We start from the raw sequence: 17839 nt of genomic DNA, 5'->3' as shown, positions 1-17839 counted from the left end.
GGATGCTTACATAAAACAGCTGAGTATTATCTCACTGTCTCCCCATCTCTTTTTATTTTATTATTTTATTTTATTTTATTTCTTATTTTATTGTATTGTATTTTATTTATTTTAGAGATAGGAAAAGCATGAGCAGAAGAGAGGGGCAGAAGAAGAGAGAGAATCTTAAGCAGGTTCCATTCTCAGCACGGAGCCCTATGTGGGGCTTGATCCCACAACCCTGGGATCATAACCCTGGGATCATGATCTGACCTGAAATCAAGACTCAAACACTTAACCAACTGAGCCCCCTAAGAGCCCCCCATCTCTTTTTATATGTTATATCCTTGCTAATATATCTGGCCTCCCTTCTGGTGTGAAGGTTTTCTCCTTGATAGAGACTGTGGAATCAGAATAAGAGCTAAATAATTCTTTGTGTCTTTGTATCTATCTTTCCATTTCAATTCTCTATCATTTTCTCCTCCCTGCTACTTCTATAATTTGCACATGTATTTTGTTGCCCTTCCCACACTATAGCTTATTTATTGCATGGGCATCTCTCCCCTAGGCTGGAAGCTCTTTAGATGGCAGAACTCTCATACATCTATAAATCCTGACACCTAGTACAATGGCTGGCAGGATAGCATAGTGATTAAGTATTCATTCATTCATTCATTCATTCAAAAATATTTCTTTATCAATTACTATGGAACTGCTGTTAACAAAGTGCTAGGGATACAGTGGTGAACAAGACAGACTTGGTCTCTCTTCTCATTGTGTGCACATTGAATTGGGCAAGATATATATGGCAAAATTAGGCAGCATACTATGCTGATTAAATGCAGGCCAGAGTGAATGAATTAAAAGTCAGCTGAGAAGATCAAGATTAATATATTAGTTAGCTTCTTCTGCTGGCATTTCCATTAGAAAGTCCACCACCAGGGTGCCCAGGTAGCTCAGTTGGTTAAGCATCTGACTCTTGGTTTCAGCTCAGGTCATGATCTCGCATTTCATGACTTCAAGCCCCGTATCAGTCTCCATGCTGGCAATGTGGAGCCTGTTTGGGAATCTCCCTCTCCTTCTCCCTCTGCCCCTCTCTCACTTGCTCTCTCTGTCTCCCTCGAAATGAATAAATAAACTTAAAAAAAAAAAAAGTCCACCACCACATGCTCACAAAATAGGTACCCAAAGGAAATGCCATAGTTTCAACTTTTTCCTGTGTTCTTCTTTGCTGAGCTCTTGTTCTCTGTGTCTGCATCATATTTTTCATTTCAGAATAAACTAAATCTAAGGAAGCTTGTATGGCTCTTTCGTCTGCTATGCCACAGCACTGAGATCGGCTCTTGGAATGTGGCTGCAACCGTGTGGTTTTCTTTTTTTTTTCCTTCTGTATAGAGCTTCACTATTCCTCTAAGAATGTTTACTCTAAACTGTCTTGAGAGCCTGGCTTTTCCTTTGAGGTCAAATAGACCCGAGTTTGATTCTCAGTACAATCACCAATAAACTAGTCTCTGGCAAATTATCTTCTCAAGGCTCCAATTTTCTCAACTATTAAAAAAAATGCTTCATAAAATTGTTGTATAAATTAGATGACATAATCTATATGAAGTATGGAGCCCAATGACTGGTTTTCATTATATGGTTGCTTGGGTCATACTCAATGTCATTATCATCACTATAATAGGCAGTAATCAGTGTTTATGGAATTGGATTTTTTTTCACATTCTTATTTCTTTCCACTATCATTTTTACATTTGTTAAAAACTTTGTAACAGTCTTTATTACTAAAAATACCTTTGAACTGCTGAAAGGAAGTGTTTTTATTTTTGCGGGTTTTTGTTTTGTTTTTAGCATTATGGTCAATCCACAGTTTCGGTACTATTTCCCTCTCCGTATTCATTGTGCATTGAATTAGTTTTTTCAGGAACTTAATGCACCCAAAATTTCATCCCATTGGAATTTATGGTGGAATTCATCCACTACATGACATGACAAAAAAAAAAAAAAAAACAGATGGGGAATTGAATGCTGACTTTCACTTGAGCCCCCATCTCCCCCCGTACTTGACTTAAAGCAGTCTGAGAATCATTCCACTGATTCTGACAGTAATGTATCCCATCCCTTAAGTATAGTTAGATGGGCAAGGATTTTACTCTACTGGGCTTTGGGAACTATCTGTTCATATTTATTGGTACAAATCAGACAGATTTGCAAAATTAATATGTTTAAAATTCTATCTCTTTAAAAAAAAGTTATAGTCCTTTCAATTATAGAATGAGTCTGGACAAGTTACACAGTGACTCAAGAACTAAGTCTCATCTTAATTATCATTCCTGGAATAAAGCAAGCAAACACATGCTCACACACTCAAGTCCGTGACCTTGAGATTCTTCCAATATAATATAAAGAAATGCACACAAATGTAGGATAAACCTAAACTAAGATAAAGATCATTTAATCAGATCATGAGTTAAGTCATTACTTATCACCTCTAAAGTGAGTAAGGCAGGAGAATACAGGAGCTATTCTCTAGATGCCTACAGTTTATTTACTTTTTGTTCTTTGCTTATGGACCAAGACAGGAAGTGATCCTGTACAAGTCCACTCATCTGGATAATTTGCAGGCCAATAAAAGCACCATGTTCTGTCCCATCTCACACCTTTAAAGCTATTGCTGTTCAATAGTTTCAATGAACAATGCTGTTCAATCAACATTAACTAATATTTCCATCATATCACATAACTACTATTCTTCAAAAAAAAATTTTATTAATGTTTATTTATTTTTGAGAGAGAGACAGAGCACAAGCAGGGAGGGGGAGAGAGACAGAGAGGGTGGGAGATGCCAAATCCGAAGCAGGCTCCAGGCTCTGAGCATAACTACAATTTCTATTTCGTGATGGGAACATTTCAGATGTACTCTCAGCAACTTCCAAGTGTGTAACACAGTTTTGTGGTCCATAATCACCATGCTGTACATTAGATCACCAGAACTTATTCATCTTTTTAAAAAAAAGTTTATTCACTTTGAGAGAGAGAGAGAGCAAGCAAGCACGAGTGGGGGAGGGACAGAGTGGGAGAGAGAGAAGGAATCCCAAGCAGGCTCTGTGCTGTTCACATGGGCCCGACACCCATGACATGGTGTCGTTGACCTCACGAACCATGACATCATGCCCTGAGCTGAAATCAAGAGTCGGTCACTTATCTGACTGAGCCACCCTGGTGCCACTGTAATATATGGATTTTAAAGAGCATTTAAAGTCCGTAGGTTTGGCCTGGGTTTTAAAGGAGCAAATGGGCAAGACTGCAGGAGGGGCTGGGGAAGCAGAGTATCTCTCAATGGCTACATACCACACCAGAAACCGTGAGGAAGAGGAGAGAAGGCAGCTGACTAGGATGAACTTGAATATTTCCAATCTTCATGAGAAATGGCAGACATGAGGGGCATCTAGATGGCTCAGTCAGTTAAGCATCTGACTTCAGCTCAAGGTCATAATCTTACAGTTTGTGAGTTCGAGCCCCACAGCAGGCTCTGCTGTGCTGACAGCTCAGAGCCTGGAGCCTGCTTCAGATTCTGTGTCTCCCTCTCTCTCTGCCCCTCCTCCACTCATGCTCTCTTTCTCTCTCTCTCTCTCTCTCAAAAATAAATAAGCATTAGAAAAAAAAAGTTTTAAGGAAATAGCAGAGACGATAGTGGGGAGGTGAGGAAAAAACCTTGCCAGGTCATTTCAACTTTAAAATGATATTTTGAAATCTAGATTAGGGCGCCTATGGGTTCCTAAACAAGAGTGGAAACAGTATGTAGCTCTGTGTGAAGAAGTTTTAGATTCTTAATTGAATTTTTATCTTGAAATGAAATTGTTTATTGTAATTTAAATATATAGGAATAAGAGATGCAGATTACATTTCTAAGAGCACCTGTATTTGGAATAAGTATCATCTGCAGTTTGAGATAGCTTTTTAAAAATTTTTAGATTCCAATTGGTAATTCATGTTCCTCTAACAATTTTCACTGATATGTTAGCAGTCATTTATTATTTTTAAAAAATCAAACCCTGTTGATATAAAATGAAGGGATTTTTGTTGTTTTTTTATGTTAACTGGTTATACCGGGGAGCATAAATAAAGAACACAGAGATTAAATAGGAAGGAAATGTTAAGTGAATCGTATTAACCAAGTCCTGGATGTTCTCCATTGACTGTGGAGTCAGACCTTGATAAGGTTCACGTAGGCCAAGAATTAGTAAAAACAAATCTAAATGCCACAAAGGTGACAAGATGGGAAAAGTAATGCCTCCTATTTGTTAATACAGTTTTACCTCTCAAGATGATTGAGTATGTGCTAGGCAATTACACACTTGAATTTCTTAGAAAATCAGATCTTCACAGAAGAAAGATGCTGCTGTTAGCAAATAAGAATTAACAAAAATGACAGCAGCACAATCAGAGTAACATCCTAGTACTGGACATCACGGAAACATGGAAACAGCTTAACTAACACATACATAAGGAAATGTAGAGGCGCCTGGGTGGCTCAGTCGGTGAAGTGTCTGACTTCGGCTCAGATCGTGATCTCACGATGCATGGGTTTGAATCCCGCACTGGCCTCTGTACTGACACCTCAGAGTCTGGAGCCTGCTTCAGATTCTGTCTCCCTCTCTGCCCTTTCCCGCTCGTGCTCTCTCTCTCTCTATCTCTCAAAAATAAATAAACATTAAAAAAATGTTAAAAGAAAAAAAAAAGAAATGCCAACAAAGGAAACGCATTGCAGATCACATTGAAAAACAAAACCCAATAAACAGGAAGGTCTATCTTTGCAAGAACACACATTTGAGCTCCGAATGTTTCAAAAAATGTAAGTAGTGGCTTTTGAAAATGCAGTTCACTCTTCCTTTCCGTGCCGCTAGCCTTCTCGCAGCCATGGTGAACGTTCCTAAAACCCGCCGGACTTTCTGCAAGAAGTGTGGCAAGCACCAACCCCACAAAGTGACACAGTACAAGAAAGGCAAAGATTCTCTTTATGCCCAGGGAAAGCGGCGTTATGACAGGAAGCAGAGTGGCTATGGGGGACAAACTAAGCCGATTTTCCGAAAAAAGGCTAAGACTACAAAGAAGATTGTGCTGAGGCTTGAATGTGTTGAGCCCAACTGCAGATCTAAGAGAATGCTGGCTATTAAGAGATGCGAGCATTTTGAACTGGGAGGAGATAAGAAGAGAAAGGGCCAAGTGATCCAGTTCTAAGCTTCGTATTTTGTTACATTATGAAGACAATAAAATCTTGAGGTTATGTTCACTTAAAAAAAAAAAAAAAAAAAAAAAAGAAAATGCAGTTCAGAAGCCCACTGTAATATACTTTAATACACACTTGCTACTGTGTTGTTTCCTCTTCTTGAGGGCAAAGACCAGTCTTCTATTTGTTTTAGGGTAACTTGTTCTACGAATGTAGCACAAAACAAGCAGACATTTTTAATGAATGTTAACTTGATGAGCAAGCGATGTCTTGCAATATGAGTAGTACATGGTGCTGAACGTCACATGATCACACTTGAGCCAATGGTTCTTGAAGTTCGCTTTATTATACAAGGGCTTTGGATTACAAGCATGTTTCTGGAATGACCTATGCTCGCAAACCCATGTTTTACTATATTCAGAGTTTTCTGGTTTATGATTTTTGATCAATAATAAATATTTTTATATAAATGTTAGACTTTTTCCTATGAAGACAAGAGAATGGTGTCTCATGTCACCAGAGTATGATGTGAGACTGTGTAATAAATGAACTGTTGTTAAGATGAAGAATAGCATGGTAATAATTACAATTAATGAAATTTGTGAAGTAACAAATTTAACAAAGAATCAAAATAGCCTATATACTTAGAATAAGCCCTTACAGAACTTCTACATCTATTCCGGTGCTGCTTCTCAGGACACATTTCTTGCTCCTATTCAGAGAAACTGTCTCTTTCTAAATGTTTTTTTATGAAGGAAACAATGTGCTGATATAACGTAAGAAGTGAAATACTAACTCAGGGTTTACTGATGGAAGAAGTTCATTTAGAAAGGACATATAAATAGAAACAGAGTAGTTACGGCTATAGGAGCCACAGCTGCCCACATGAGCTATGATGCAGAAGGCATTGCTTTGGGCACAGGTTCACGTGAACTCCTTTGAGGGCCCAAGTTTATTGTTCCAGTTGCCCGTTGGCAAGAGATTGCCGGCACTGCCCTCTGCTCCTTGTCTTTTTGATAGCATGCTGACCTGACTGATGACTTCATATCAAGCCCTCATTCTTGGAATGTTCTGTAGAGCGACCGCGTTTGGAATCCCAGTAGCACAGTGCAGCATAATGTATTTCCTAGGTCACGGCTTTGCTGGCACCCAAAAGACAGAGTCATTATTTCAAGGACATGTTTGCTGATTTAGGTGGCAGCGGCTTCCACTAAGATGCCATCACCTCTGAACGCATTTATTCCACCATCAGAGCTGCCCATCACGCACTGAGTCTAAAGATAGCTTTCACCGATGGGCCTCTGGAACCTTTGGTCTTTTTCACATGGCACCGGCTAAAAACTCTAACAACTACAGCTCCTTACATTAGGAGGTTAAGAGTTCCAATTAAGTCTTCTGTTACCAGTATATTTTAAAAGTCTATCATTTGGCTGTCTTCCTTTTTCTTTCCTGTGACTTCTCTAAAGAGAAAAATTAAAAGGAAATAATATGACTCACAAAGACTTATGGATTATGGGGACATGATGTTTTATAATAGTTTTATTCTGGGGGCACCTGGGTGGCTCATTAGGTTAAGCATCTGACTTTGGCTCAGGTCATGATCTCACGGTTTGTGGGTTTGAACCCCGCATCGGGCTCTGTGCTGACAGCTCAGAGCTTGGAGCCTGTTTCTGATTCTGTGTCTCTCTCTCAAAAATAAATAAACATGAAAAAAAAATAGAATAGTTTTATTCTTATCAAGTGTAAAAGTAGGGAGTCGAGACCCTGCCGATGCTGAATCTATTTGCTACTTTGTATTTCTAGATGACCAAGAATGGCACAGTGGAATCTGAAGAAGCCAGCACTCTTACAGTGGATGACATTTCTGACGATGATATTGATTTAGACAACACGGAGGTAGACGAGTACTTCTTTCTACAACCCTTGCCAACAAAAAAACGGAGAGCACTGCTGCGGGCCTCTGGGGTGAAAAAGATTGATGTGGAAGAGAAGCATGAGCTGCGTGCCATCCGCCTATCGAGAGAGGACTGTGGCTGTGACTGCCGAGTGTTCTGTGATCCAGAAACGTGTACCTGCAGCCTGGCAGGCATTAAGTGCCAGGTAAGGGCTTGGATTTCAAGGACTCCAAAGAGGAGACATTATACACCACCCGCCATGTGACATCATGAAGTTTCTCACATACAGAAAAAACTTTGGAGCAAGGCAGTCATATGGTTCAAGAGAGCAATACTAATTCGAGGACATTTATGGGTATACATAAGATGCTGACACATATAAACTACAGTGTGAGATCGACTGTAGCTAAGTCTATCTGAATTATTTCCTCCTGGATTCATTTACTGCACTAAGCTCATTGTGGGTTTTCGCAAGTACTCAGAGAGATCATGACATCTCTGACATCTGAGTTTGTATTTTCTGATCCATCTATGGGGTATAAAAAGATGATAGGTGAGCAGTGGCATACATTGGTGGAAAAATACAAGACTAAGACTTAAGAAAACCGAGTTCTACTCCTGGCTCTGCTTTTCACCAGCTTTATGAAACTGGCGAAGTCAGGTAAACTTTCTGGGCTCGGTTTCCTCGTCTCAAAAGTGAAAGGGCTGGACTAGATCAGAGGTTAGCAAACTATAGTTCACAGGCCTAATCTGGCCTGCCACACCTGCTTGTGTAAGTAACATTTCAGTGAAGCCTGGCCATTTTGTGTTTCTTTGTTTATTTGTTTTGGTGTTGTCCATGACTGCTTTCATGCTTTTAGAGCAGCAGCGAATAGCTGACAGAGACATTGTACAGTCCACAAAGCCTAAGATATTTAATCTCTGGCCCTTTGTTTAAGAAAGGAGAGGAGAGGAGAGAGAGAGGAAGGAAGGAAGGAAAGAAGGAAGGAAGGAAGGAAGGAAGGAAGGAAGGAAGGAAGGAAGGAAGGAAGGAAGGAAGGAAGGAAGGAGGGAGGGAGGGAGGGAGGAGGGAAGAAGGAAGAGAAGAAAGAGAAGAGGAGGGGAGGGGAGAGGAGAGAAGAGAAGAGAAGTTTACCAGTCCCTGGACTAGGTTTTCAAGTCCCCATACATCTATATCATCGATGCCCCATAATTAGGTGTCTTTATTTTATGCGGAAACTTGGCTTTTTGGATCAGGACAGCCACTCTCGCAGGCAAAAAGAGAGGAGTCGTCGTCAGCTAAACAGTTGCTTGGGGTGGATTCATAGAAAAGAAATCCATGAGTGAGAAAACAACTATAGAGTCTGGCTCTGGCCTCTGCCGCTCGTTTTTCCTGAGTCCAGGACGGCCGTGCAGGAGTCTGCCTTCTCCTCTGCAGTAAAGGAGATGCCCGGCCTCTGGAGAAGGGGCAAGCAGGGCCAGTTCTTTCTGGGCGCCTGTGCTCCGATCTGCATACCAGTTCATTGGCAAAACCTGTTAGCGAATTAGCGAATATCTTGGGAGTGCCCTTGGATTGCTGAGAATTCCGCCTATCACTTAAGTGACGAGTTTGGTCCAGTGACACTCGCTGAACTCAAAACACTCCAGCAACAGGGTCCAATCTCTCTAATTCTGGGATATTGATTACCTGGACATCCCTTTCCCTCAAGAAGCTTATAGTCTACCAGAGTGGGGAAGGGCAGAGGAGAGGCAGGACCTAAGTGCACGGGGCCACTAGTCAGAGTGATAAATGTGTGTACCTGTCACAGCCCCGCAGTCTACATGCGTGCACCGTGTACCAGGGATCCAAACAAACGAGAAGAAAAAACAAGGAAAACGAATTCTCAGGCTGCATGATACTAAGTGGTGTCAGTCTGGACGGCTCTGGCACAAAAAAAAAAAGTGCATTTTATAATAAGCAAAAAAGAGGAGGGTGGCAAGTATGGAAAATGTCATATCATTTAGATTAAAGACAGCACGTAGGGATGGGTGCGGGAAGTTCGTGTAGCTTAAACTGCGCGTGTGAGCCGGCAGGTGGTAGACGTGAGGGGAGCTTGGGGAAAGGATGGACTTTGAAGAACTAGGAGCAAAAACAGGATCAAGAGAAGGGAGGGGGGGGCAGAATGGAGACGAGAAGAGAGCGTGGCTCGAGTCGATGAACCGAAACTCCACACTTAAGCAGCCATAACACATTCCTATTTTGAATCTAGGTTTTAAAGCTGTAGGTTGGGGCGCCTGGGTGGCTTAGTCGGTTAAGCGTCCGACTTTCGCTTAGGTCATGATCTCGCGGTTCGTGGGTTCGAGCCCCGCGTCGGGCTCTGTGCTGACTGCCAGCTCGGAGCCTGGAGCCTGCTTCAGTCTGTGACTCCCTCTCTCTCTGACCCTCCCCTGCTCACGCTGTCTCTCTCTCTCTCTCTCTCCTAGAAATAAATAAAACATTAAAAAATTTAAAATAAATAAATAAATAAATAAAAATAAAGCTGTAGGTTAAGCGTCACGTTTGAAGTCTTCGCTTCCCCTTTGCAGGGCCTCTTTGCAGCTCGACTGTCATGACAAATGACACGTGGGACTGGGCAACCCCAGATGCGAAGGGGCTGTCTGTCGCCCAGAGGTGCCGGGCTGTTTCTTACTGGGTTTGCCGGAGTCCCGCGGGCTAACCTGTGCTCTTCCTTCCAAGGTGGATCGAATGTCTTTCCCGTGTGGCTGCACTAAAGAAGGATGTAGTAACACAGCAGGGAGAATCGAATTTAATCCTATCCGCGTCCGGACTCACTTTTTGCACACCATAATGAAACTCGAACTGGAGAAAAGCCGGGAGCAGCAGACGCCCGCGCTGAGCGGCGGCCACGGCGAGGCCGGCGCGCCCGGCGGCTCGGTGGGCCCCGTGGCGCACTCGGTCGAGTACTCCATCGCCGACAACTTCGAGATCGACGCGGAGCCGCAGGCCGCCGTGCTGCACCTGCAGTCGGCCGAGGAGCTGGACTGCCCGGGGGGGGACGACGACGACGACGACGACGACGACGGCAGCAGCTTCTGCAGCGGCGCCACCGACTCCAGCACGCAGAGCCTGGCGCCCAGCGAGTCCGACGACGACGACGACGACGACGACGACGACGAGGAGGACGACGACGACGACAAAGGGGACGGCTTCGTGGAAGGCTTGGGGACCCGCGCGGAGGTCGTGCCGCTGCCCTCCGTCCTCTGCTACTCCGACGGCAGCGCCGTTCGCGAGGGCCCCGCGAAGAGCGCCTCCTTCTACGCCAGCTCTCCGACGCTGTACTACCAAATAGACAGCCACCTGCCGGGAGCGCCGCCCCCGGTGTCTGACGGCTACGCCGAGAGAGACGCCGTGAAGGGCGCCGCCCTGTCGCTGGTGCCTTACACCATGACCCCGGAGCAGTTCGCCGACTACGCCAGGCAGGCGGAGGAGGCCTACGGCGCGGCGCCCTACCCCGCCGCCAGCCCGTCGGTCATCGTGTGCTGCTCGTCCGCCGACGGCGACGGCGGCGCGCCCTGCGCTGGCCTCTACCCCGAGCCCAGGTCCGGCCATGCGCAGGTGGACTTCCACTCCTACTTGAAAGGCCCCTCCCAGGAAGGCTTTGTGTCTACGCTGAATGGGGACGGCCACATTGCCGAGCACCCCGCGGAAAGTGCTTTGAGCCGGGCGGAGAAGAGCAGACTGCATGACGAGTGCATCAAACCCCCCGTGGTCGAGACGGTCCCCGTCTAGAAGCGCCCGGGACTCTAGGACCCGCCCCTCGTCCCCTCTTGAGAAGCACTGTCGTTAATCGGCTTTCCTGGGGCCCCTGGGTGTTTCAACGCAGGACCAAGAAAACCTGGACTGTGGGGAACCTTCCAGGCTGTATTTTGCTTTCTCCTTTTACAGCTGCACGACTGTGGCGTTGCACAAATACAGTCTCTATGAGGATTTTAAAAGATTTCGGACTGTTTTGATAGAAAATGCTAATTTAAAAAAAAAAAAAAAAAGCGTAGCTCACAGTTGCCTACCTGTCAAACTGTGTGAAACCTGCCAAGCTGTGTCGATCAGAGCTCCAAGTTTTGGACTCTCGGGCCTGTGCAAGATTGTTAGCTAAGACTGGGAAATAATAAGATTTAGAGTCCTAATTTTCGATAAATCTGAAGATGACGGTGACTTTTTAATGTAAAAGTAATTATCGTAAGACAGAGATTTACTCGTTCCATGTGTATTTTATTTATGGTAGTTAGAAGTCATGTTTTGATGAAAATGAGCAGCAGCATGTTCTTTTAAGCTGAAGATACATAGTTAGTTCCACCGAGCATGCCCACATGGATTGCATCTGGAATCCATTCACGTTTTTATGATCATGACTGATCAGATTTGCAAATACTTTCTTAAGGGTGAAATAGGCCTATTTTTGCTATTTTGGACAAATAAATGAGTCTATATGTGCAGGTCCTTACACAGTTTTCTCTAAAGTTAAGAGTTAGGACAATCCTCTGGTGAGGGTCTAGTTCACTGCCCTCCCTCAGTTGACTCCAGAGATGGAGGTAGAAGGAATTGCCTTTCTTTTTTAAACAGCATCATCTTGGTTCTTAGCTTGGACACAGCACCTTTAAACTCTACTCCCCTACATCAAAATGCACTTTAGTGCCCCTTCATGGTACCTTGTGAGAGGTGGGGACTGAGAACTCTTTGAGATGAAAAATTTTAAAAAAATTTTTTAATCTGTAACTATTATAAGGTTCATAGAAATAATATAGAGGAATCATCCAATGGTAACTTTATGAAGGGAAAATGACCTATTTTCCTTCGCCACTCTGAAGACCGAATCCGGTAAAAGCAGAGGAGGCAGAGGAAACATGGAAGAGACACATCCTCAGCAACCAGCCTTTTCTACAGCATGATCAATCCGTCTCTACAAAATGAGTATGTAAGGAGATTTCCTTTTAGTGACTAGCCGATCGAAAGGGGGGGGTGGGGGGGCCTCTACCCAAATACTCAACTAGGCCTTACTTTTCCGAAGCATTTTGATTTCTCTTGCCTGAGACAATTAGCAGAACAGTCCAGAATGCATTGAATACTTTCTAATTACCTCACGTTCTCTTATTAAAGGGGACAGATCGACATAAAACATGCACTCCCCACCTTTAGATTATCTGCACTTGGTTCGTCGGAGGACTTCTAAGATCCCGTTTTCCTGTACATTGATTTAGGTAACTAAATAGTGTGTTCTACCATTTGTTTTTCCCACTGCAGTATGACTATTTTTTGACCTTCTGTTGTTACACCATTTCACGTTTGATGCCTCTTGGCAATGTGGACATGCCTTGCTATTCAGTGACTGCATCGCTAATTTTTATGTCTTATAGACTTAGATGTTTAGAAATATGGATATAAATATATTGTAGATCTTGATTCCTTAAAAAATACTATTTTATTTAATTGAACTTAAAAGTGTTTGATCCAGAGAAAGTCCTCCAATGGAAAGGTTCCTACTAAAACTTGATTTGGGGAAAACATGTTGACTTGGCAGCTCTTCCGCTGTGCAGTTGGCTCCTGCCCTCTCGCGCCCCCACCACAGGGCCAAATTTATAACCATGAAGAGTCACATTAAAGGAACTTTGGGTTTGTTCTTCAGAAGTAGCGGTAATGAGAGCTGGAATTTTCCTTTTGAATGATAAGCCCTTTGGGCTAATCAGATTGAGGGTTAGCCCAAATCTCGGTCATCTATCTCATGTTGTCTACAAAGTTACACTTTTTAGTGCTTGATTTCCAAACCTGTTTCCTTTACCAACTCAATCTAAAGAGCACCAGCCCAAAGAAAAATGACAAAAGGCTATTGTTCTTCATTTAGGCATGTGAAAAAAAAATCACACGGTGCCGTATTTGCTGGGCCCTACAAGCCCTTGAAGTATTTACCCATGAAACAGTCATCTTATTCTTGGAACGCAGACTGTGGCAGAATGGGGGGGAACGTGACTCTGGGTGGGGCAAAGGCGAAGGGTAGAATGCAATCCAGTTTCTGAAAGGATATATATTTAATTTAGTTCAGCTTTATATTCACGGGAAGGTCGACGCCTACTTGTTTATGTTTGGCTAGGTCTCTTTTGTAGCTCCATTTCCAAAAGGATGTTTACCCTTGAAACGGGCAAATAAAGAAATCAGAGCTTTCTCCCTTTTTTTCCAATTGGGGTTGAAAGTCACTGTGCTCAGAGGGGTTAACCTTCCAAGCATGAGTTCCATTCCAAATTTACATATATGTATAACTTAACCCCTAAACATCTCCCACAAACTACATACACAAATTATCTACTGAAACACTCCCGTGTAACACAAACACACGCACACGCATGCACACACACACGCACACACACACGATGTATATCACACATTGGAATGAGATTTTAGGCATGGTCGATAATGAATACTGTATGTTTTCCCCACCCTGGAATCTGATTGGGTTTTATGATCTAAAAATAAGGTCTAGGAAAGAGGATGATTTGTAAAGCTGTAGTTTGAAACTGTTGGGTCAAAGTTGCATATAATACTAATGATGGAATCGGTTCATTGTTACTTCCTTTCCCAGAAAAGCTGAGAGAGCACAGTGTTCCATCTGACTTTTATTTTTCCATTAATAGCCCTTCTATTCAACAAAAACTGCCCACATGCCAGGAGAGCGCTACCGTTTTTTCTAAGCTTTTTGAAACGGGGATCAAGCTAGATGCAGCCGCTTGGGATACTTAAGATCTTTATACTAAAACACAATGACACCTGACCTTCAGCTGTTGTATTCGCCCCGTAGTTTGTCTAACCAAATTATTGTCTTTTTTTGACACACAGCTTTTTAGTTGTTCCCTGCCAATGGCTTTGGTCCCTGTTGTTTTAGCACCAGCCCTATACTTTTTATTAGGGCTTATTCCCAGTTATAATTCTGGCCAGACTGATTTGCAAATCAAGTGGCTGGAGCAGCTTGCATTTCCTTTGTCATTCTAGGTTTCCTTGGGGAAAAAGAAGTCAATGAAAGAGATTTACCTCAATTCCCCACCCCCATCTCTTAATCCTTGATTATTAAGATATAAGTAAAATTTGTTCGATTCATGCCTTTTGTTAATTGAAGACTAATTTAAACACTAGTCTTTTCTTTGTGATAAAACTATATTTTCCCAGTGTTCCAGCAACATATAAAACGTGAAATTAATATTTATTAGAGTCATAAAATCTTCACAATCATATATGGCCCAGCAACAACCCCCACCCCCTAAAAAACATGAATTATAGAACCAGTGGCCACAAAATAATCAAGAAGCAAAGAGATTATACGTGGTTCTTTATATTTTTGCACTCTGACAGATGACTTGTAGGCAACATTCTGGTTTGGTTAACACTAAACAGGAAAATGCATCATGATTTATTTCCTATAAGTTTGATACATCATTGGCTCTTTGATTTAACTTCTGATATTCTACAAATTTATAATCCTTTGGTCTTAATATTTAGAATTTACTAAGTATCAACTCTGCCTTTCAACAAATATTTATAGAACACCGACAGAGGAAGTGCTCTAAGTGGTAAAAACAGGAGGTAAAACAGTACACATTCTAAGAGATTATGATGATGAAGAGGAGTGGCATGAAATAACCAAGCCTCACTGTAATTCTTTTAACGTGTGATTTTATAATGCGATCTTAGAAAAAGGGACATGAATCCTTGTCTAATGGTATGCAAACTGTAACTAAAAGGATACTTCTTTCTCCTAAATTAATGGAACTCACTGGATGATCTTTTTTCCTCTCCCCCTATCCAAAATTTCTGAATTAGAGTTTGCTGGTATAAAATTAGCATCACTAATATAGATCTAACACTGAAGAAGCAATTAGCTGAAAATCTCTTTTCCATTCGATTCAGTTCTTCTAGCAAACTCTTACCAGACAGTTTCAAGAGTTGGTTGACTCATACATAAACCAGGAAACATTTCAGGAAAACTTTGAGACAATGATGTAGAACACAATCACTTTTACTTTTATTTATATACAGCCTAAAAATTTAGCAAAACCATAGTTCCAAATTCCAAAGGCATCGCCTTGTAGCCTGTAGACAAAAGAGGTCCTTCAACCTACCTCATTTGTCGCTGAGGTTACAAAACCATCGATAGGAGGTGGAAAATGGAATTCAGACAGAGACTGCTTTTTTGAAAGGTACCATGAAACCTTCCATTTCTCCAAATATGACTTAATCATTCTCTTTAAAAATGACATCTGCTCCTTATTCTCTCAAAGAAGAGTCATTACTGTAGGCAGTGTATAAAATACCAACCTTAATAGGGAAGTACCTTCTTGCTCTCAAAGGCAAGACTTGGCTGTAATTTTAAACCAGAGCTATCTTCTATGTATTCTTACCGCAACCAACACGGAAAGTTTAAAGCCTTAATCACTCTTAGTTCTAACACAAATTCGCAACCTCTGATTACATTATTCTTTCTGAGACCTGCTAACTTGTGCTCAAGTAACTTAAATGCCTAAGCCAAATACCACAGTTTTGCACAGATACCACCGCTCAACAGATGTTTTCTGTAGCATTCAACCATTTAATTGACTTAATTTAATGGAATATCAGCAATTTAAAAACCCACTAAAATGATGAAAGTGTCAGGGTGGGGTGCGGATGGAATATAAGTGTAGTAAGTGGTAGTGTCTCCCAGGAACCATAAAGTTTCAGCAAAGCTGAACAGCTAGAATTTTAACCAGAGAAACTAGATTCACAAATGGCAGCCTGAAAACTAGAAGGGACAGTGACAGTGTGGAAACTCAGAGCCCAGTTGGTGTTCATGTGGGCTGCCCATCATCCACATGGATTATGTCTTACTATCTAAAAATCATTTGATGCTTCCTTTAAAAAAATAGAAACACCGAGCTATAATATGCTAAAGAAACTATTTTTAAGATTTAGACACATTTTATATTAAAATGACTGACAGACTATTGTCAAAAGTGATGAATATGGAAATAAAAGAGCTCTTTAATATTTTACCTGTCAAATCTGCATATTTAATGTGACTTTTTAAAATAGTCACTCGTAGGTTTCACTTCAGCTTCTCTCAGCTTTCATACTAGACTGTGAGACCTCCCTCCAACCAACCAGTGCAGGGGGGACAGGGGGCTCATTTGTTTTCTTTCTTATCAGAAATTCAAATTCAAAAGCTGGCATGACCTGGGTTTTACCTGGTGAGTGGTCTTGGGGTTAGTCTAACTTTATGCTGCCTGACAGTGGTAATTTAGACAGAATAATTGGAAGCAGGAAGGTGAATACGATCAGACTAAAACAGTTCACTCTTTATATGCAATGTCTATAATCTAATTAACATATAGCCTGGAATTATAGTAAATACAGGTACATGTTACCTTCATGGAAAATGAAGGAATAAACTTAAGTCATATTGTTGACTACTTTCTTTCACTTGTGATAAATATATACAGGGTAATTGTTTCTTCTTTGATACTTTATACTTGCTTATAATGCAAGAAAAGCCAACTCTTATGTGTCACTTTATTTTACCTCATAAGTTTCTGGCAGAACTACAGCTTCAAAAGACTATGATACAATTTATTTTGGACAATATTTGCATTGAATGTGCTAATGATGTCATTCCTTGCTTTGCATTACTCATTACCATGGTGATAATCAAATCAGTTCAATAACTCTCATTTTAGTGACATGTCTGAAGCCATTTAAATACTTTAAGACAATGTAGATTGATTTGAAGGATTTAGGAAAAGACAAATTTATGATAGAAATTTGCCTTGCCTTTGTCTAAATGAATTTATGTGACCCAACTGAATGGTTCTAGTTGCAATTTTAGAATAACTTTTTTGTTAGGTATCCCTTTCCTTCTGCTTTTGGCTTTCTCCTAATATTTTTATCTGGTTCAGGAGAATCTTAAAAGTTATTAATCAATGAGTATTTGGAGGGAAAGTGGTTTAAGAAATATCTCTTTAAAAATTACCCGGGAGCTTCTGTCACCAGAGATGCTTATCAAGTCTTACTGCCATGCTAGGTAAGACCACAAACACCCTTGTCAGGGATGTGGCCTCCGATATGTTTTTGCTGTCATGTCTACGTGGGAAATCTATTAAAAACTAGATAAAATGTTTTAACTTTCACATAATGTATCCAATTTTGTTTTGCATCTCCTTTTTATGTGGGTCACCAAGCTTTTCTTCTTAGCTGTAAAGAAAGCCACCCATCTTTTTAAAAAATTTTAAAAAATGTGAAGATCTACAATTTTGAAATTTTATTTATAATATAAAAGAAAAAGAAAGGATGAAATAAAATCAAAATCTGAATTCCCCTAAAGCGGGAATTGCCTGAGGTTATTAGTTTTTTAATTAAGTGTTGATCCTTGGGTGATTTAATGATACCCAAATAATATCTGAACTTGATAGATTTTACATTTCAGTTATTGGCACAGTGAATTCTTTTGTACCGTAATCAAATAGCATCCACTGCCAAAGGTTATGGTCTGAATCTTGATTTGTTAGGCGCTAGTCATGCCAAATGGGTATCTTAGACTAGTTTAATCTTTTAAAGGATACTCACAATGGCCAACTGTGTCTGAATAATGAAAAGTTTGATATTCTTGTGTATTCTTCAAATTTTATAGTCCTGAGACGAGAAGAGATCTCCTGAGGTCATCTAGGCTCATCCATCTCCCCCCAGGGAGGACTGTCATTCAGGCAT

At 41.4% G+C, this 17839-nt stretch overlaps 2 protein-coding genes across 2 annotated transcripts in view; both read left to right on the top strand.

Moving 5' to 3' along the window:
* CSRNP3 (cysteine and serine rich nuclear protein 3) overlaps positions 1 to 10948 on the top strand; it is a 179525-nt gene extending 168577 nt beyond the window's left edge. Inside the window, exons 5-6 of the mRNA XM_039242001.1 lie at positions 7013 to 7309; positions 9800 to 10948. Of these exons, the coding sequence (XP_039097932.1) occupies positions 7013 to 7309; positions 9800 to 10852 (1350 nt within the window). The 3' untranslated portion in view covers positions 10853 to 10948. The remainder of the gene's footprint in view (positions 1 to 7012; positions 7310 to 9799) is intronic.
* LOC120238321 (60S ribosomal protein L36a-like) lies at positions 4871 to 5269 on the top strand. Its single transcript, XM_039242002.1, has one exon. The coding sequence runs from the start codon at positions 4900 to 4902 to the stop codon at positions 5218 to 5220; it is 321 nt and encodes a 106-aa protein (XP_039097933.1). The 5' UTR covers positions 4871 to 4899; the 3' UTR covers positions 5221 to 5269.
* Positions 10949 to 17839: the final 6891 nt, after the last annotated feature.

This window comes from Hyaena hyaena, unplaced genomic scaffold (genome assembly GCF_003009895.1).
Source record: "Hyaena hyaena isolate Hyena2069 unplaced genomic scaffold, ASM300989v1 scaffold_207, whole genome shotgun sequence".
Taxonomy (NCBI): Eukaryota; Metazoa; Chordata; class Mammalia; order Carnivora; family Hyaenidae; genus Hyaena; species Hyaena hyaena.
This window is presented reverse-complemented; position numbering and strand designations above follow the sequence as displayed.

What these genes read in the sequence shown, in the direction of transcription:
- LOC120238321 (XM_039242002.1), top strand. Translation starts at nt 4,900, where the DNA reads ATGGTGAACGTTCCTAAAACCCGCCGGACTTTCTGCAAGAAGTGTGGC.